The 21,079-nt window shown below is 40.5% G+C and overlaps 1 protein-coding gene across 11 annotated transcripts; it reads right to left on the bottom strand.

Moving 5' to 3' along the window:
- Positions 1-1,492: 1,492 nt before the first annotated feature.
- Positions 1,493-20,623, bottom strand: NDUFAF6 (NADH:ubiquinone oxidoreductase complex assembly factor 6). Of its 11 annotated transcripts, none has more exons than XM_064706472.1 (11): positions 20,472-20,581; positions 19,432-19,556; positions 19,225-19,293; positions 16,962-17,065; positions 15,925-16,047; positions 13,841-13,897; positions 12,132-12,234; positions 9,433-9,566; positions 7,522-7,623; positions 2,177-2,233; positions 1,493-1,647 (listed from the first exon to the last, which is right to left on the bottom strand). In XM_064706472.1, exons 4-11 carry the CDS (start codon positions 16,980-16,982, stop codon positions 1,519-1,521), a joined length of 726 nt encoding a protein of 241 aa, XP_064562542.1. In that variant the 5' UTR covers positions 16,983-17,065; positions 19,225-19,293; positions 19,432-19,556; positions 20,472-20,581; the 3' UTR covers positions 1,493-1,518. The 11 variants fall into 11 exon arrangements, with proteins under 11 accessions (XP_064562542.1, XP_064562545.1, XP_064562543.1 ...); XM_064706475.1 differs by having other exon boundaries at positions 15,925-16,101; XM_064706473.1 differs by lacking the exon at positions 20,472-20,581 and adding an exon at positions 20,088-20,423.
- Between the last annotated feature and the right edge of the window lie 456 nt (positions 20,624-21,079).

Here is a 21,079-nt window from a genome sequence, read left to right on the forward strand (position 1 = left end):
ATACTGCAGGTGATCTGACAAGTGGACAGAACCTGTAAAGATTTTGCATTAAGAAAACAGCCAGTATGCTCCCAATCCATTACATACTGATTCTTTTTGCTTTATATCACCTTGATTATTCCACCTCTAGTAATACAGAAAGCAGGATCCTGAGCTGAACAAATTCAAAGAGAAATGTCTTACTCAGGAATAAAAAACTGCAGATTAACCAAGATCTGTATCACAAACCAACTTAAAACATGTAAAGCAAAATCACCAAATGAAGTACTTTATGTCAGGTTCCTATTCCTAAGATTTTCACCATGCTGACAGTTTGTGATAGAAAAAGCCACAAATCTTGTTCTCAGAAATTCATTATGTAACATTTTACACAAAAATACAGGATGTTGTTATACAGCCAAGCATCTGGGGTGATTTGCCCTGATTTAAGAAATAAAATCTCTAGGAAAAGCAGCTATTTACTAGAACTAGGATGAAGGCAGAACAAATGACCGGATTTGTGCAATTCAATCATTCTGAATGTTAGGAAGCATTCTTTTACCGTAAAAAAATCAAACAGAAATGCTTACTTATCTTGATCCTAAGAGATGCTGAGTACAAAGCTACTCGTAATTTCCCACAAAAAAGTTCAGACCAGTATCTTTAGAGAGAGAGAGAGGACTAAAATTACCTGAAACATTCAGGAATGTTTTCACAGTACCAAAGAAAAGGAATTCAGGGAAGCCACACAGGAGTATGTCCTGAGAGATGTGTTGAACACTGAACAAAGGTGCAGTCAAACCCACATTGCAATGACAGCTGTGGGCAACAACAGACACGAGGCCAGGAGGAAGCCACAGCCAAACCAAGAGCAGAGTGAAAGCACCACAGATAAAAGATGTATTTTGTTTTATCCATGCTGATCCATACATATTAACGTATGGGCTCTCTTCCTTGGATGCAAAGCTATCCTCCCACTACCTACAGTCACTTCAATGCTCCATCTCAACACACAGTTAAATAATTTCTGCTAAAGCTTTTCCTGACAGTTTTCTTGCTCATTCTTCCAACTTTGAAGCATCACCACTGCTTGCAGGAAGCCTGCTCCCTGCACTAAATAGAACTACTTAGCTGATTTATAGGGCATTTACTGTAACTGCTTTTGGGAACAAACACAGCAGTCTTTTTTCTATTTCCTTTCCTCGGCAAAGAATCAGAACTGTCAGAAGTATCCATTAGCACAGTATTTCTCCAAGAATTCTGTCATACTGCTGTTATTACAGGAAAGACAAGAAAAGCAATCTCAGACAAGGACATATGACTTGGCAGACAAGTGAAAAAGAGATATCAGCCTAATATTCCAAGAAGAAACTTAGCTACTGCCAGCAAGCTGACAGCTACAGTTCATGTGCATCTGCTGTTTCTCTGGAACAGCATTTTGCAGAAGTGTGAAGTCAGACACTTGGCAATTCTAGCAAGTTAAGCATTAAAGAAAAAAACTCAGCACTCTGAATCCATATTAAAATAACCAAACAAGCTTTAATATGTTTTTTTCCAAGATCTAATATACAAATACAATGGTAATAATGTACTCTTCTTTTGTAAGCTTGGATGAAATATATTGAAGTCCACTTTCCGCATGTTATATAAATAATCATCTAAAGCAACCTAGAAAAGAAGAGAAAGGCTTAATACACATGGTGCACACAAGTAATTAGGCATCAAGTTTAAAAAGCAAAGAGAGAAACTGAATGAGAAACTGTAAAAAAGGCTCAACAATTTGCCTTTGCTATTAAATGGTAGTGTAATCATCACATTCCAAACATATAAAAAAGTCAAGTTTTGTGAAGAGAAGCATTAACTTTTAGTACTTTAGTACTTATCTTTTAGACCAAACACTAAATTATGAAAATAGATAGGATTTGGGGCTTTTGCATTAGAACAACAGTCTACAAGCAAAGACATCTTGGGTGGAATGATGTAGTTAAAAGAGAATGATTAGAAGTGTTGATCAAAACTGTAAGGTTCTACAGTCAGACACACATTATGATTTCTATGAGTTTTAGATTTCTATGAGTTTACATCCTCCCAAAATAAGATAGGTGAAGTGGTAGTTCCCCATGCTTAATTTGAATGCTCTTCACAAATCAGCACAGTTATAAGTCCATCACTTAAAGAGTGCATATATCACACCCACCGTACAGAAAAAAGCAGGATACGCCTTCACAGGAACTTTCTTACTGAAAGATCTAGCCTAAAAGTAAATGGGGTAAGGTGGGAGGGAAAAACAAAACACAAAAAAAAGTACTTATCAGAAGAATTTAACATTTCTGATTAAACATCACGTACTATATATCATGCTTAGAGGCAACACACTGTATTACCAGTGTTATCCCTTTTTATTTTGACATCCTGAAACTGCAACATTTCATTCCATGAAAGCTGTGTACAAAAGCAGTTAAACAAAAGTATGTAATACTGGCAGAGGCTTGCAAAAATACTTACATGATTTGACAGACCTCAAGACTACATACTATAAACCAGGGTAAATTAGCATGCCTTGTTCCAACAAAGTCCCAAGATGCATCTGGTTTAGTAAATACAGGTTAACTTTTTTTTTTCCCCCAATAGACAGATATGATGGAAGAACAGAAATGCATTTTTCTGAGTGCATCTTTTTGGTTCAATGTGGCCATCAGTCCCACGAGTCCATCTGTAAATGCTTTGGTTATGTATCTCAGACATCAAAATTATCTCAGTTCCTCAGTATCCACATATAAAAATCTAAAGCATGGCTGTATCAAATCTGCAGTTTAAACTCATATTCAAGTCAGTACATCTAACAGAGCTGAACAAGTCTCCCTGTAATGCCTGTCTATAAAAACAAAATCCCTTCTTGTTTTGCCTTTTCTTACAGGCTAAAACAAACTAACTCTATAAATACTGATAGGAATGTGTGAGTTTGTAAAGTTTAGTTTTTCATGGACTGTCATGGTTTGAGCCTGGCACAGAGCCAGTGCCCCCATGAAAATGCCTCACCCTGGTGTCTGCTGTGAGATGTGACCAGGAATAAGCAAAACAGGCTCCAACTTAAACATAAAGAACACTTTATTACCTAAAACTACAGGAAAAATAGGGAAAGACTATAAGGAAAAAGAAAGAAAATTGAAAACCTTACAAAAACCACTTTTCCTCCTCCCCACTCCCTGACTTTCCCAATCCAATACATTCTCTCAAAAACACCAACTGCCCAGCCCGGCACGACACTTTAGTATACTCAAACTGCAGTTCATGAAGAGGAAAGGAGTCCTTCTTGTTCCATAGGCTTCTGGAAACACACTGAAACCTCGGATGCTTCCTTGTCACTTCGGCACCGCCCGGGGGAAAAAAAAGTCCTTTTGCCGCTTGTGACATGTTCCTTCCATGCCCAGTGCTCTCACCACCGAGACATGGCCAGAGCTGCTTTTAGGGTGGTCTTTCAAGGATGCCTTGTCTCACTCCAAAAAGGCACAGTCTCTGCTTTTGGGACAACTGTCCCCCCCATATTTTTCCAACCCCCTGGGGCCGGGGGGTCCTCACGAATGAACCCTCCTGGTTTTGAGGCACTGCCTCCCCCTAAATGCAGTCTGTGTCACAGGAACAACTGAGTCCATGGCTACAAGAAAAAGTCCAGCCAAAAGGCCACTCCAAATCATCTCTCCCCATCCAATCATCTCCACAATCTCCGGGCCAAAGTCCTTATCTCATCTCATCTCTCATCTCCCTTCTTATTCAGCTTCGAGGAGGATTAGCATTTTTGCAAGGCCCCAATCATGCAAGAAAGGGTTAAAAGTTTTCAGTCTCTGTCTGTCCTGGGACGAGATGATACTCCCACACGTGCTGCTGCTGCAGCCGGCCGGGCTCTCTCTCCCTCCCCCCTTCTCCTCCTGGCTGGCTGCCATCACATTCGGTGCCGCCGGCTCTCTTCTCCGGGGGGGGGGGGGGGGGGGGGGGGGGGGCTGGCTGCCCGATGTCTCGATGTCTCTTGGGGCTCCCCCACCCTTCCATCCTTGAAAGCCCCCTCAACCCCCACCTCTGTCCAGGCCCCAGGCCTACCGCATGGCGGCGCCTCCCCCGCCCAGCAGCAGCGGGCCGGGCAGGGGAAGAGATCTGACCTCTTTGCCCGACGATGTCCAAAAGAGGAAGTGCCAGGGCAGTGCCTTGCTTTTAACCCCTGTGTATTCTCGGAGGTGTGTCCAAACCCCACTGGCTACACCAGGTGTCAGTATAAAACCAAAACCTTCATTGGTTTGACCACAGCTTCCCAGAATTCCCACTCCTTCCTGGTCAAACCATGACATGGACCTTTCCAGAAAACTGAGAAAATGAGCCTGAAACTTTAGGAGGAAAAAAATATCGATCTTTTCAGAAGACAAATTATTTTAAAATTTTCAGATATAATAACACCTGTATGTGCATATCTATTTCTAAAATAGAAAAATGTTCTTCCCTGATCTAATGCTCTGCCCTTCTATTATTAATTGCAAATGAAAAAATAAAGTAGTCTTGTTTGGCCTTCTCAACCCAGAAGGGGTCACATGTCATTCAGAAAGCATTTAATCTCCCTTGATAAACTGAGTCCCATAACGATGTAGGACAACTGAGACAAATGCAAAAAACCAAAAGGGAGACCCTTTTTCACCAGAGGAATTGGGGAAGGGGTGCTGAAGAGAAAGAGGGAGAATGTTTAAATGTATTTGTAGACTTTCAAAAGGAACACTTTGGGGGACTGACAGAGCATTTCCTTATATGCTTTTATGCTGATAAAACACACAATTCCTAAGGAAAACTGCAATCTTCATTATCATATTTTGCCACCTGCTGGTCAGCAGCTGCAGTGTCAGGAAGACCTGACCATATTCCAGAAACCTTTTTCTCAAGATTAAGGGCCACACTACTACAGTATGCTTCATGTAACATGGCTGAGACTCCATTCAGCATTTCAGATTTAGGTGTCTTCTGGCTGTGAAACAGGGGTGGTAATTGCTACTCTCATCCTCTAAAATACATGGTTTGAGTAATAAATGCCGAGATAGCTGAAACCTCTCTGCAGGTTTGAACCTTACCCTACCCTGTAATCCCAACTAAAACTAAGGATAAGTGGCTGTGAAGACCCTTAGGCAAAACAAAATGGTGATTTTATACAACAGAACAGATGCATTTAAAGGCACCAGCCCATTATATCTACCTAAGGTCCTGAAATACCCAGCAAATGCTGCTAGCAAAAGCCCATTTCATCCATTAGGCAGAAAGTATCCTGTCCTTGCATTAACAGAGACCATCTGATTATGAAGGAGGCCAATACTCTGGCACTGCTGCCAGCTATGGCCAGTTCAAGTGGTTTGAACACTCTACAGTTCCTGCACTGTCCACAATTCACTGATGATGGGAGACTAGAAACAAGTATTCAGAGAGGAATTTTTTAAAAATTTTAATTAAGGTGATATAACCCACCCATTAAAAAACATACAAAGGGGAAAGAAAATGGGAGGAGTGCCAGGATCAACATTCAGTTGAATAAAATGCTAATGTTGCCCTAATCTGGTTTCTTGGTATTTATACTTTTCTCCTTAGTCTCCAATGACATGATCACATTGCATACTTTCCACAGGACCCTCCCAGTGCATAACATGGGCAGGGCTCTAGGAATGAAGTGGGAAGAAAGGAGGCCAGTTCTCTTCAGAAGTTGGTAGGCTCATGTTGGGAACCAGGGGACCAATGCACTATGAATTATCAAATTACCTGAAAGGTTCTGAAGAACCAAATTCTTTTTCTGCTTCTATCCCAAAGTTTTCATACAACACCAGCAACCAAATTTAAATATGTGGACCATAAATACACATTACTTATTTTTCATGCCGTCCATTCTTGATATGAGGCATTTCAGGCCATGCACTTGGCATTTTTCTTAGCCAAAAGGCAATGGGTTTTATACACTGTACATTATGGGTTGAAGGGTGGAGAATAAAAAAAAAAAATCAAAATATTTCAGCTTGAACAAAAATAATTGACAGTTTTGATGTTGTACTTTGTCTCTGTTCCCTACTTCTAAATGGAATAAACAGTTTTCTTGGGCATGTGACCACAAAAACTGAGACATCAGGTTAAACAACATGAACAGGAATGCCTTAAATGTGAATTATAATTAGTGTATGAAAAATAAAGCCAAAGGGTACAAAGAATCATAGAATGGTTTGGGTTGGAAGGGATCATCTGGTTCCAATCCCAGCCATGGGCAGGGACACTTCCCACTAGACCAGGCTGCTCAAATCCCCATGTAACCTGCCCGTGGACACTTCCAGGGATTCTGGGCACTGGACTTCAGTTTCTCTGGGCAATCTGTAACAGTGTCTCATCACCCCCACAGTAAAAAATTTCTTCCTAACATCTAATCTAAACCTGCTGTCATTCAGATTAAAGCCATTTCCCCTTGTCCTTAATGCCCTTGTAAGAAGTCCCTCTCTGGCTTTCTTGTAGGCTCCCTTTAGGTACTGGAGGGCTGTTACAACATATGCACATTATTAACATAAAACAAAAACATTTATCAGCTCACTGACTGAACAAACCAGGGATGCCGAATTTGACTTTCAGAAAAAAGATGAAGGGCTCCCCTATGTGGATTGCATAAGATACTGTGATCACAGGTAATGCTGTAATTGAGGATTGTATTAATGGTGCAAATGCAGAGATAAATCTGGCGTTTCTTTACTCTAAAGTGCTATCTTTCCAGACTACCTTGACTGGAACACTGGGTGCAATACTCAAAGTGTACATGTACTTGTAAGAAGCTCTTTGTAGCACTTTGGTTTCCAGCTAGAGGAAGACAAAGCATTGCCAATAAAACATTTTTCTGCTTTTGTACTGGGCACTAGGCAAACATCTCATAATGCAGCTAGAATAAAAGCATGAAAGAAAAAATAGAGTAGAAATCTGCAGTTCTTCAGGGCCCATCATCCACTGCTCCAACCAAACAGACTTTCCTAATTGCCTTGGCTGCATGCCAGGAAAGAAATAAACAGAAAGCACCTTTCTCAACATAGCTTTGGGCATGGCTGGTCACGTCAGGGAATGAATCCCCCCTCCCACACACACGAACCAGCAGTTAAAGACAACATGCTCTGTTTTCCTGGCAGCCATTCCACGGTGAAATCCGTATGCAGATGTTCTTTCTATGGTGCTCATCCCATGCTGGCACATTGCTGCATTTATAAAAGTCTACTAAAGTTTCTCTTCCAGTAATAATTCTTTTAGGCAGCATTTATGTATATGAAATTGGACCTGGCTGTGAGTAAACTGTCTCCTGTACATAAAGATAATATTCATACAGAAGTAGTTGTAATATTTGAATCTTTAATGTGGTGGGATTTTTTTAGTGTAAACTCTCAAAATAAAAAAGGGCAAAGTATGTAAAGTATGCAGCTTTAGGTCTTCTAACAACAAATGCTTTGTGAAGACTAGCATCAGTTATGTTTATTTAGATAAATAAAAGAAAAGGAATCTCACATGTTCTAGATGAATATGGGCCTGGCTGGCGATGTCATAAATTACATCTCTTACATTTTTCTCTTGCTTGCCTCTTATGAAATCCTCTTGTGAAACTCCATGCTAGACATAGGAAGGAAAACCAAAATCAAAAAAGAGAAAAAACCCTCTAAAAATATCAAGTTTCCATTTTTGCTTCTCAAAAACCTGTCCCAGCAATGAAGCTAAGGACTAAAGACTAAAACAGCCTAAGTGTTCTACCACTGCTCTCTCATTTTTAATTCCCCTTCTTTTGATCAGTCACTTGGAACAAAATCAAGAAAATAAAGAGAACAGTTGGTACAGACTCTCTGCACAAGTTTGTTTCCTAAAATTTTGTGGTCAGTAAGATTACAAAGTCAGATTTCCAAGTTTGGAGGATTTAGATCAGGTTAGATACCCAATTTTTAAAACCATAATCCAAGAATCAATATTAAGCAGAAGACAGCCCATAACAGTAACAGCTATCAAGAAGCCATGCTGGCTTTTGAATCTTGGGATTGGTGTGCACATCCCACGCTCACAAAAAACCAACAACCAACAAAACATGAAACAAAGCCGTCTCCAAAAACCAACCAACCAACCCCAGAACCACCAGAAAAGAGCCAAAAAGCCAACTCCAAACTTATTCTTTGACTACAGTGACCAATGTTAACACAGAATATGGCATATTCAGAATTGCACCAGCTGCCACGCCTCTCAACCACACTGAGGCATGTGAGAGCTGTATGAAGGTGGGCAGAAAGGATTCACAGGAGGTACAGAGTCAGGAGAACTCCACAGTTCTTGCCAGCAGCTGAAAAGCTTACAAGATTGTCTGCACAGAAGGGATACAAGCTGTTTTTACAGTTTCACTGCAGAACACCTTCCATGGCAAGGAATGACTGAATTTTCAGGCTATGTTTGAAAAGCTGAAATTTGGAAGGCCTCCCATAACAGGCAGTCCCAGAAGGGCTGAAAGGAGAGTGCAATTCCTTTCTGTTGTCTTATAACCCTGACCTATATTAGTATCTTTAGTATCTGACCTATATTAGTACCTTAGAATCATTTCATCATTTTTTGCAGCTACCTACATTACTAGACTTCCAATTCAAATTTTTAACTGTATTGAAATTATATTCAGAAAATACTAACACAACCACCTTAGGCATCACCGTAATTGCATAAATTTTGGTTAAGTTGAAAAAGAACAGTATTAGCATCTAAAAATAAAGACTGGAAATGAAGGACTAACAGCTGAGATGCCTACAGATTAAACCAGGGAATATTAATGAAAAATTCCAAGCTTTAATCTCATTTTATCTAAACTGACAGATCTGCCAAATTCCAGTGTAAATCTGATGTACAGTTTAAATTGGAGGGCTATACCATCTCCTATAAATGTATGGAATATAGGCCTATAACTGTAAAATGTGGAACAGGAAAAAACCCACAAACCACCAGCACATTATGAAAAGGTAATAAAGAGAAGCACAAAAAGATTTTTTAAAGTAAAATTTCTCACAGTGCTTCCTTTATGGTGATAGGAAAAGAAAAAAAACAGGAAAAAACCCAGATCCAACTCCAAAACACAAACCCCCAGGACCCATTCTGTATATGCATTTTTATACATTATTGGAAAAATTCCTGAAACCTAAAATATTAATACATTTAATAATAACAGACAAACCCCTAAGGGAAATCTAGAGTTTCTTGAAGTTTCTTGAAGATCACTGCTCTCACTTCCCAAAAGATATAAAGCCGTGAAAATTACCAGGCCAGAAGAATGAGTAAAAATAAAGAAAAAACATACCATTTCTTTCTGGCATAATAAATTATGATCTCATACCTAGCCTTGAGAAACAGAGATAGAAAAACTACACTGTTCAATTCCAGACTATTTGCTTCTCTTACCAACATACAAATGTCCATGGGAAGAAAGACCTTTTGTCTTGTACAGTGATAAGGAGTTGCTCTTAAACAGGTAACTATGCCTTGTGCTTTCCCAATGTGACTGGCTGCATGGTCAGCATGGATGTCCCTCACACCTAAAATTGCAGAAACAATATGTTTAGGAACATGCAGTCAGGCCTGTTGAGGGGTATGGTCTTCTCTGATGTGTATCACAGTCATACTTTAGGAAAGCTACATGCATTGGTCCATCATAGAACTGTTCATGTGAATAAACTGCTTTGAGATCTCAACTCAGAGGTGCAAAACAGCAGGAAAATTCATTCATTTCCACATTCAGGAGCAAGATGCCTCTTGTTGCAGTATCTGCAAAGGATATACTTAGAAGAGCAGCACCTATTCAGATATATAACACTGGTACACAAACTCACTTTCATTGGCATATCCTCTCCCAGGATAACAGTATTCCAAGAACTGCTTTTCCTGCCAGAAAAAGTCATTCAAGTGTGAGATTTCTGACAAGCATTAATGCTTTCAGTGTGGTTTCATGATTAGCTGCAGCTGATTCATCAGTGTAGTGAAGTCAAAGAGAAATGATCCTATGCTTCACTTCCCAAACCCATTTCTCTGCCCCTTCCCTTGTGCTGTCAGGAGCAATGAGGCAAACTGAATCAGATCAACAAAACCACAGAAAACTAATGTTAGTTACTGCACAGACACATAAACTGTGAGAACTGAAAGAGGAAGGTGAGTGGGGCAGAGCAGCACCATTGCTCTTCATGGCAAGACCATACAAGCTTGGCTTAGACTGATCATAAAACTGAGCTAGGATAAAATGAAAATTTGAATTAAAATTTACAAAAACTCTTAACAGAAGCAGCATTCTACAAAGAAAGCAATGGGGATACAGCAATTACAGATCAATGAGCCCAACTGACATCTGGAAATAACACTGGGGGTACCAGATTCACTGCAGAAGCCTGTCTGGGTCTTCAGTGGGTCTCAGAATCCTCTGTGAAAGACTGACTATACCCACACTACAGGGACTGATTTTAGCAATGGCAGCAGAAAGCAAAGTGTGGCTTGGAGGAAACAATGGATATTATTTACTAACTACTTAAGTAATTAGTTAGAGAGCACAAATATTAGTATTTTTAAATTACAGGAGTTGAGAGGAAGCACCAGGACTTCAGATGACAGGATTACCAGCCAAAATGAGCTTGACAAAAGAAACAATCTGAAATCAGCAAGAATATAACAGCACTAGTACTGGGAGAGTACACATGGGGAGAGATACAACAGGAGACTTGTCAAAAATAAGGAGTCTAAAGAGCACAAGAAATTTAGCAAACATGACCTGAATGAAACCAGGTCCACCTAGTCTAGAAAACAGTGCTGATGGGCAACCAAGAAAGGGGCTATATTTGATTAGTTTCTCAATTTGTGGGGAAAAATAACAAAAGTTAACTGTTTAATATGCAGTGGAGGAGACTTTTGCTTAGATATTTTGTTACATTTGTATATTTAAGAGAAGTTAAATATGACAACAGAAGACTTAAAATATCCAGACTCTCCATACAGATTTTCAAAAACAGTTTTATCTGATTTGTACAAGGAGTGAGTGATCCAAGCATGACTGAACTTATTCAGGATTTCTCAGAATGGAAGACACTGGCATTTCTCATGGTCCTACATTTCTTCAATAAAAGATTCAGAAAGATATTTGCAGCATTTCACTGACTTCCTACTGAGGAAGCAAACATCAGATGTTAAGAAATAAGTTCCTCAATTCTTTCAAAGAAGAATGTACTCACCATCTCTCTTTTTACTTCTCCTTTTTCTATTTCTTTTTTAACTTTTAACATCAGTATTTGCCTTTCATCAGATTAGTCTGACAAGCAAGAGGAAAATATTGCCACTACAATACTAAACAATAAATAATAATAGTAACAACAATGATATTAACAATATTAATAATATTAATAATAATTTGGGGGTTTTTCACCTTTTTTTTACATCCAAGCTCATATTGCGAATACTTCCATAATGCAAGAGATACCTAAATGAAAATTACCCTTTTCTTCACTACAAATGAATAGTTCTTTCCCAATCTGTGGTTCTTACATTAGACATGACAAAGACAGTAGTTCTTGATCACAGGGATCATTTTGTTGCATTTTTTTCTAGCTCTTCAATTATTGATAGTTAACCTACTTCTAGGAAGAGGAGAGGATTCAGACCCAAATTTAAAACATCACCAAAGGAAGTTTGTAGATTGGGAAGTTGGCTGTTTCAAGACAATCAGTGTCCATCACTGCAATACAGAACAACAGCTGCAGGATACCTACAGCGCTTTGTATTCTGATAAGCAGGAATAATTGAAATACAGTGAAGAGCTGAATTTTCCACATGCTGTAGGAGGAGCAAGAACAGAGAAAACCAAGCAACAAAGAACAGTAGGAAACTGCACTTCAATGAGCTCTGCACTGAGCAGCTTCCAAGGAAAGTAGCGTTCTAGGACAGCTGCAGTACAATTCCACATTTATAGTTCAGCATTCAAAACATATCTGAAATTCTACCTAGGACAGCTTTTACTGAAATTAAACTCCAGTAGGAAAAGAAAAGGGTTTTTGAAATACCAGTAAATATTGCACTTGCACTAATGAGTCATCAGCAAAACCGAGAAAGGTGAAAACACCTACCCAGTGTTTCCAAGGTGAGGTACAAGAGAGCGCTCTGAGTGTTCTCAGCGTATGTTTCCAGCTCCTGGATGTTACGGTACGGCCGATCATCCAAATTCTTCTCCTGGAACATAAACACGGAGCTTCAGTAGAATGCAAACATAACTGCTGTTTGTACAGGCTTATTACTACGGCCATGTCAATCCAATGCACCACCAAAAACAAAAAAGGACAAAATTGAGAGACTGAGAGAGAGTATAAAGTCAGATAGAAGCCCTCATTAAAGCTTACAGCAAACCTAACAAATAACTACGCTCAACTGCGGCCAAAGAGCAAATACAACTTTCTGCAATAATATGAAATCAGAATTCTCCATAAAAAAGGAAACAGCAAAACAAAAACATCATATGGTATTCTTACATTATAGGGTTGTCAGTATTCAATTTGCATCTGAAGCAGAGAGAAATTTAGATAAACAGGAACGTATTTTTTAAAAACATAAAGTAAATCTATGAAATGCACAGAAGTGTTAAAGTCATGTAAAAACCCATAGATTCGTAGAATCATAGAGTGGTTTGGGTTGGAAGGGACTTTAAAGATCATTCTAGCTCCAAGTTCTCTGCCATGAACATGGAAACCTTCTACCAGACCAGGTTGCTCAGAAGTCCACCCAACCCCTGAACACCTCATAAAGAGGCCACAACCTCTTTGGGCAACCTCTTCCAGTGTCTCACCATCCCCACAGTAAACAATTTCTTTCTCAGAACTAATCTAAACCTACCCTTCTTCATCTCAAGGCCACTCTCTCTTGTCCTATCACTACATTCCCTTGTCAAAAGTCCCTCTCCAGCTCTCGTAAGCCCCTTCCAGGTACTGGAAGGCGCTCTAAAGGTCTCCCCAGAGCCTTCTCTTCCCCAGAATCAACAGCCCCAAATCTCTCAGCCTGGACACAGGAGAAGTGTTCCAGCCCTCTGAACAACTTAGTGGTGCTTACAAATAATACATCCAAAATAATAAAATACACCCAAAACTGTAACATCCTCCAGCATGCCTCCTGTCCTAGCGGTTCCTATGCTTAAAATAAACCACTCTAAAGACTAAAAAAGTCTTAACATTAAGAAAGTCTGAAGTCTTTCATAGCAATGACCCTCTGCAAGTAACTGACCATCAACTTGCTCAATTTATAGCTTCATGAGACACTTTAGCAGCAAAATTAGCTTAGGAGATCCCTGCACTCTGCTTTTCATTCTTGTCCTTGTGTCAGAGTTTGTAGCAACATCACTGTACCAGTGATGCTCTTAACCTTGTTTTTCCCAAGAAAAAAGGTGGCTATTTTAAACTTCATGTGATTTGAATGGTCCAGTTTACACCACTGCTTAGAAAAAACTCCACAGCCATGATAAGGAGTAGCATGAAAGTGTGGCAGAAGGGTTCAGATAGGTCACTTAAATTTTGAGATTTTATATCCACATGAATTCACAAACTACATCAATTTAAGACATAAAATAAACAAAGGATTCTATTAGCCATTTTTGAAGAAAGAACAGAAACTATGAAGAGTAGGATCAAGGAAGAATTTTTTAAAATGTAGCAGTATAACTTTTAAAGAGAAATACTACTGTCTGGAAAATTACATAAGCTTTTTTTTACATGCAAACCTATAAAAATAAGAAAAAGAAAACCCAAATATGACTAAAGCCAGAATCAGTCTCTGAAGGGTAAATACTTACTCTTTCATCTATGATCTTCATGAACCACATTTTAGTCAAGTTATGCCTCTTGACAGCCTGAAAATTATAAAATAAAACCTCCTCGTTAATGTACACAAAGTGATGGTAGTACTGCTTCTGAAGGCTGAAATAATTTCAGGTATTTAATACAAGACTTGTATTCACTGGGTTAAATCAAAGTGGCAAGTCAGTGGAAAATGAGAATCTTCTTCAAATACAAAAATTTTCAGCTGGCATTTACAGCAAGTTGCTGCACACAGAAAAATGAAATACCAGACATCATGCCAGCAAACTAAAAGCATTTCTTTAAAAATGTTTATGAAATTAATGTATTCTTGGAGTCATATGTTCCCACAAAATATTTGCAGATAACTATATTCACTTTCCAAAAAGAACAGAGTTTCCTCCAGAGCCTAGCAATAAAAATATTTCCCCTGTAAATTCTCAAGAAAATGTCAGCACAACATACCAATACATACTGTAAAGACAGAATGCTAACAAAGCAATACAATTAATATTATGGGTTTGTTTAAAGAAATATTGCACAGCATCTCATATTTACACATTCTTCTTTTGGTTCTTGTCTTATATTTCACTTCCTTCCTGTGCCACTTCATTCTATCAACTTACCTTCAATCCTCTTAATGCCACACTTTTAATTTTTCAGAACACATTTTCAGAAAGGCTACAATCACATGTGAAAACATCTATAAACAAAATTTAGGGAGCAGATTTCTCACTGTTTAGTCCTCATTGCTCACTTTCAACTTCTTCTTTACATCTATCATATTAGTAAATATTTTTCAAGGTTTTACAAGACCAGATCTTCTAGATTCTATAAATTCTACTTGAGACAGTACTTGGTACACAAAAAGGAAAATTTTAAGTTATAACTACAAATATTGTTTTTTAGTCTCACTTGTTCACCTCACATATCATTTTGTAAATTAAATCCTTGGAATACTAACAGGTCAAGACTTAAAGGACCAAAATCAACTATGCTAAATTACCTAATTTGTACATTACATCCATTACTTCATTCAAACACATGGGTCCTCATTTCTCAGAAGTTTGACAAATTGGCTTCTTCCACAGAAATGAACAGAGAATTAAGTCTCACTTTTCATACATTCAAAACAGACAGAAAAGATCACGCATTGTACAGTTGCTGTGTAAGTTTATATAAAAGTCACCAAGAGGTGAGCTATTAATAATTCTAGAAATACTATTAAAGGCTACTTGTCTACTTTACTAGTCTATAAAAATTTGGAACCTACGTGCAAGTATTATGGGATATATAAAACTTCAGGAACACACTTAAGCATCATTAACTTAAATTTATTCTGGAAAATCACATTGTCCTCATATAAACTCAACAGCAACAAAGGAATATACATAGAATATGCTGTACAAAGACACGTTAATTCTACTAACAGCTCTGCAATACTTGTGAGTTCAGGTATTTCCAAATCCTTTTTTCTAAGAATTGCAATGACATTCTTGGGTATTTGTGAAGTCATGGGCTTCAAATAGGTCACTCTTGGGGTATTTGCTGAAATATGGAAATAAAATCCCATCCTGACTGCAAAAGTTACCAAGTCACATTAAATTGTTAGTTCACTCCAGTGCTCTGCAGTGCTTTGAGCTATCAGAGCTCCTAAAATTACTTTCTGAATTATTTTTCATCATCTTATTTTGCAAGCAGTTTTGTCTGGAATGTATTATATTGGTCTTCCTTTATTAGAATCATACCTGAGGTGAAATCTCACCAAAGACCATTCTTCTTCCACTTCAAAACCAATTTTCTGTTTTGTGAGAAGGGAGTACATCTGGCAGTCTTAGCTACTGGAGAGGGTTGCAATTGGTACCCCAGAATCAGAACAACTTCTATCTGAATACAGTACTGGTTTTGGCTGGGATGGAGTTAATTTTCTTCACAGCACTTTTATGGTGCTGTGTTCTGGATCTGTGCTGGAAACAGTGTTGTCGGTTGGAAGAGATGCCACACAGCACACACAAAACACTGACATTACTTCCCACAGTAATATTAAAGCAGATTTTAGGACAAGAAAGGTGTATTTTACCCTCCACAGCTCTGTAGCAACGGGCTGATGTGGTGGGTTATCGCTGTATATGTCCTCCACAGCGTCCCTCCAGAACTGCATCCGCATCAAACCTGTTGCCTTCTGAGTTATGGAGTCTTTAATCTGGAAAGGACACATCCGGAGTGAGATTCAGTGTCTTTAACACACTTGGTCTATCTATGATGAAAAGACAGACACAGGACACAGTCAAACTCAGAAGAGAAAGAGCTCAGTTCTGAACTGACATTTATTCCTCATAAAGCTTCAGAACACTGCATAGAGTAAATGTAAAATCTTCACCACAACCTGATTTTGAAACCCACAGAGATTAAATGTTGGGTAACCCTCAATTTAGCTTTTTTCCTGGAAGGAATAAGAGCAGTGGTGACAGCAGCGAGGGAGGGCACACCATGGGCTGCCAGAAGCACAGCCTACAGAAGCTGGTGAGGGATTTTGCCTGGTCAGCTCATTTCCTGGATTGCTCCCTTCTGGCAAGCACTGCCAACCTTCCTGGTTGCACTGGCAGTTTCTGGCACCTTGCAAATCGGAGAGACTGCAGCCACTCCTCTCCCACAACTCTCTAACTACAAACTTCCCTCCTGCAGCCTTTTCATCACCTTGCTTCTGCCAACAAAGGCTTGGTTCTGATTATGGCATCCCATTTTTTTAGCAACCTGTTACAGTTAGGGTTCAGCGGCACTTTACCCATTAACTGCACGTGTGAAGCCAGGATTTAGATGCAATCACATAACAGTATCAAGAACCACTGCCTGTTTGCTATAACTTGATTTTAAAATGCATAAAGAAAAGGTCATAAAAATTATACACATAAACAAAATAAAAGGGCAGGCTGGATAATTTCCATGGGCCATTCAAAACTGGAGGTTTGTACTGCACTATTTATTCATGGCCCTTGACTGTATGAAAGTTAACCTTGGCAAAACACCACTGACTACAGAAAGAGTACTTACAAGCGTAACTTAGAGTATCAAAATTCTTATTTTCAATTTCCAGAGTTCACAAATGTATTTTAATACCTGCCTGAGCCAGTTCCACATTGAAGGCTCTCAAGGCAAAAGCAGAGGTTCGAGATTCCACAGGCAGCAGCAGAGAACACAGAAACCCTTCATAGTCACGCTTCCTATAAAAGAATCAAAATGCACATTTGTTATTTATAGCTGTAAGTCAATTGGAGGTGCTATTCCTTAGCACTGAACTCCTGAAAGAGTCGCAGTAAGTTACAGGTCAAAACTCTGACTTTGCAAAAGTAGCAGCTTTTAGGCTTGTTTTAAAGTAAGACCAACTCCAAAAGAGAGTGCAGGCTGCTTGAACTCTCAGTGCACCTCTGAATTCCACATCTGAAGATATCTGGCTAAAGGCATGGAGCAAGGCTGTGGCAGAACTGCAAATAGAATCCAGATTGTCCGACTTGCAGATTTCTGTTCCAAACACGAAACCACATTTCTTTACAAGACTGTTCTTTGGAGCTTGGCAGAAGAGTGCTTGCTTAACCATTAAGTTTTTGTTTACTGGCAACTGTATTCAAAGCATAAAACCTCAGGGAGTTGGCAGTTTTGTTGCAGGTAGCTCCTTGCCAACCCAGAGTGATGTGCCTTCGTTTGGCCACGTGGGTGTGTGTGCCACAAAATTAAAAACACAGTGCTCAGAACCATGAACTACAAAATCACTCCAGCTAACAAAAACACCTGACCACCTCTGAAAAGCTAAACTGCTTGTTTTGAACAACATTTTTGTGTACTTTCTGATAAGCCTGAAACCTGATTCTTGCTTAGAACAAAATGAACTCCCAAGTTTGGCCTGAAGAGTGGAGAAGCAGGTTGTCAAGGAAAACACATGCACTCATTTTCAGTAAGTTTGCTGTTCTTGCATGTACTCATATTTCTTTTGAATATGATCTTAAAATAGAAACCCAAACTAAACCCAAAGGTTATTAGGGTTGCTACTTTTAGCATCAAACAAAAAGGAAGTGAAGTTTAACAGAGATGCTTAACCCTACAATACACAGTAGCTGAAAACTAGCAAATGCTTTGTTTCCACAACTGTTGTCAGACTCTTTTAGACCTCAATGCAAATACAGAAATATCAACCCAAAAAAAATTACATTTTGGAGCTGTAGTAGGTTTTAAAGAACACCATATTACAGAACAGATACGTTAAATCTCCCTCAGTTAGGACACTTTTTGAAAAATATTATCAGCTCAAAGCCTAGTATTTTTTTCAAGACTTATTGTAGAAATACCAGTATTGTCCACCCCAGACAGAGCTGCATGGTTTATAGCCACATTTTCCCAGTTCCAGTCTGTCTGTGTTGTTCACACAACACAGAACCACCTCTACTTTCAAAAAGGAAACAAAGAAATATGTTACACAAAGTACAGAGCAACACAATAGAGCAAATTGTCTTCCCTCTGGTAATGCTGTTGACATGGTGGGGTTTTGGTTGCTTTTTTCCAATTCTTCCAAGCTCAAAAATTTAGTGCATCAAATCCATTAAGCCTCAGTAAAATAAAATTGATATTGCTGTAGATCACATTCCACCCCAACCTTCTTCATGTATGAGCATAAGGAATGTAGAAAGGAAGGAACGACCTTAAGTCAGGTATTGACTTTTTGATAGATAAGTTGAGGTTTTTCAAATAAGTATAAGCTTATATATAAACCCACAGCCAGAAGAAAAATTAGTATTGGTCATAACTGGACTTTTCATATAATGAATGTGTAATAAAGGTATCGATCCACAAGCTTGTTTTTGAGACCAGGCATCCCTGACCGTAAGAGACATACAACATACCTATAAGGAAAACATTTTTTTAGTCAAATAGCTTGAAGTGAATTCAGTTGTTTAAAGAAAAAGGAAGACCAAAGAGAAAGAGCATCTTCCATATTCCAAAAACAAATATACATTATAGAAGCACAACTCAGTTGTACTTCCTAATGTGTTGGAGACTCAAATTCCGAACTAGGGAGTTGCTGACACTTCCATAGCCCCAAGTGTTTTATTACTGTTTGAATAATTCCTTCCACTTATTTTTTATGGTTATTATTTCCATGCAATAGTTGAACTACTGGGAACAGCAGCTTCAATTAAATAATGCCAAAAGCATAACCACTTTTCATTTTACTATTTTGAATGCTTGTGTATTTTTCTAATTAGTCCTTTTATCATTTAACAAAAATACATATAAAAAAGTTTTAATTCAACCATCTCATTGGAACCTAACTATTCTGTTCACAATTGCTTGTTACTGGAAACATTTCACCTGCAGATGTTAACTTTACCTGTGTATTGTCTGTACACACAGCCTCTGGTCTCCTGAGTATCAGGGAAATGAATCCTGGGTAGAATAACTAGGAAAAGAAAGCTTATTCTGAAAATCATGAAAAATGCAATGTGGCTGTGCATTCTGGTGCATCTGTACGGGTCAGCTTCTTGCTGCTGCACTGAACATTTAAGATTGTCCCATTTCTTTCCTTCAGTTTTCCTACCTCAAACATTACTGCAGACCACACACATCTTTCTGTCTTTTTACAAGCACCAGTTTGGAGAAGATAATCCTGTTCCACTCTGTCTATGCACACATGGAAACCTTCTCCCAGCTTTTGTCAATCATCTGGAAAAACAGTATCCAAAGAGAAGTTACCTAGGTCTTTACTGAGAAACTTGTTTAACATCTTACTTTACAATGAACTGAATTCCTGGGAACTCCAAAGCAGCCAAGGGGCCCTACACATTGTTTGCAGCCCAGAATCCAAGAAGGAAAAGTGACCTCACCTGGAAGTGTGTGACTGCACTCTGCTCCTCTTGGAGCATTTTGGGTTTGACAAAAGAAAAAAAGGATGTTTTGGAAACACAGGCCTCCTCTTGCGTTTACGACAGAGAAGGTACTGAGCTGCTCCAGCTGTCAGATGTCCTCTGCTTTATCCCATTTTTTCACGGCTAGTTCTCAGTAGCCAACATTTGAAAACAACCAATGTTTTTAAACATCCACTTCGGTGATTTGGCTCTCCAAAACACCGATACAAGGGAACAAGAACGTTCCGTTCTTCCGAAGGAACGCGGACACAGAGGGGGAGGGCACTGCCGTGGGAGGCTGCCCAGCACGGTGGCGGAGCGTCCCTGTTTGGACACATTCAAAACCCACCTGGACACGCTCCTGTGTAACCTGCTCTAGGTGACCCTGCATGGGCGGGGGTTGGACTGGATATCTCCAAAGGTCCCTTCCAACACAGACGAATCAGTGATTCTGTGTGCAGGCTGAATCATCCACGCGGCCTAAATATGCGCCGGGTTTCAATGCTCCCGACACGGCGCGGTCCCGCCGGCCCACCGCGGCCGGCCACACGGGCTGTTTTCGGGGCCCGGAGAGCCCGAGGGCGGCCTGGGCAATCCCAGCCATCCTTTCCGGGAAGTCGTCAGCGTTCCCGTCGGCTGGGAAGCGCGGCCGAGCCTTCCCAGGCCGGGCTCGCCGCCCAGCTCTGCGGAGCGCGCACCCCCGCGCCTGCAGCCCCCCGCGGCGGGCACTCACCGCACCAGCTCGGCACAGTACTGCACCGCTCCTCCGGCCGCCGGCCCGCTCCAGCCCGCCGCCGCCGCCCTCCCGCCGAGCGCCGGCGGCCGCATCAAGCGGCGGCCGACCCCACCACGCCGCAGCGCTGCCCGCGCCATGCTGCCCGCCATGGCCCCGTCGCGCCGCCCCGCCCCGCGCACGGCCGCCGGCAGGGGGCGCTCGGGGGCCGGCAGGGGGCGCCCGCGGCCGGGGCGCTGTGGGGGCGCGCGGCGCTGTGTGCGCTGCGAATGGCGGCCGGCGCAGGCCGGCAGCGCCTCAGCGTCCAGTGCCTCCCGAGGCGAATCCCTCCGCTCCTCCCGCACAGTGGCTGGAAAAGGCCCAGCAGTAAAGGAGCTCGGGGTGTTGGTTGGCAGCTGGCTGAACATGAGCCAGCGTGTGTCCGGGTGGCCAGGAAGGCCAATGGCGTCCTGGCATGCATCAGCGGTGGTGTGGCCAGCAGGACCAGGGCAGTGAGAGTACTGGGCACTGGTGAGGTCGCACCTCAAGTGCTGTGTCCAGTTCTGGGCCTCTCACTACAAGAAGGACATTGAGGGGCTGGAGCATGTCCAGAGAAGGCAAGAGGGCTG

Source organism: Zonotrichia leucophrys, chromosome 2 (genome assembly GCF_028769735.1).
Source record: "Zonotrichia leucophrys gambelii isolate GWCS_2022_RI chromosome 2, RI_Zleu_2.0, whole genome shotgun sequence".
Classification (NCBI taxonomy): Eukaryota; Metazoa; Chordata; class Aves; order Passeriformes; family Passerellidae; genus Zonotrichia; species Zonotrichia leucophrys.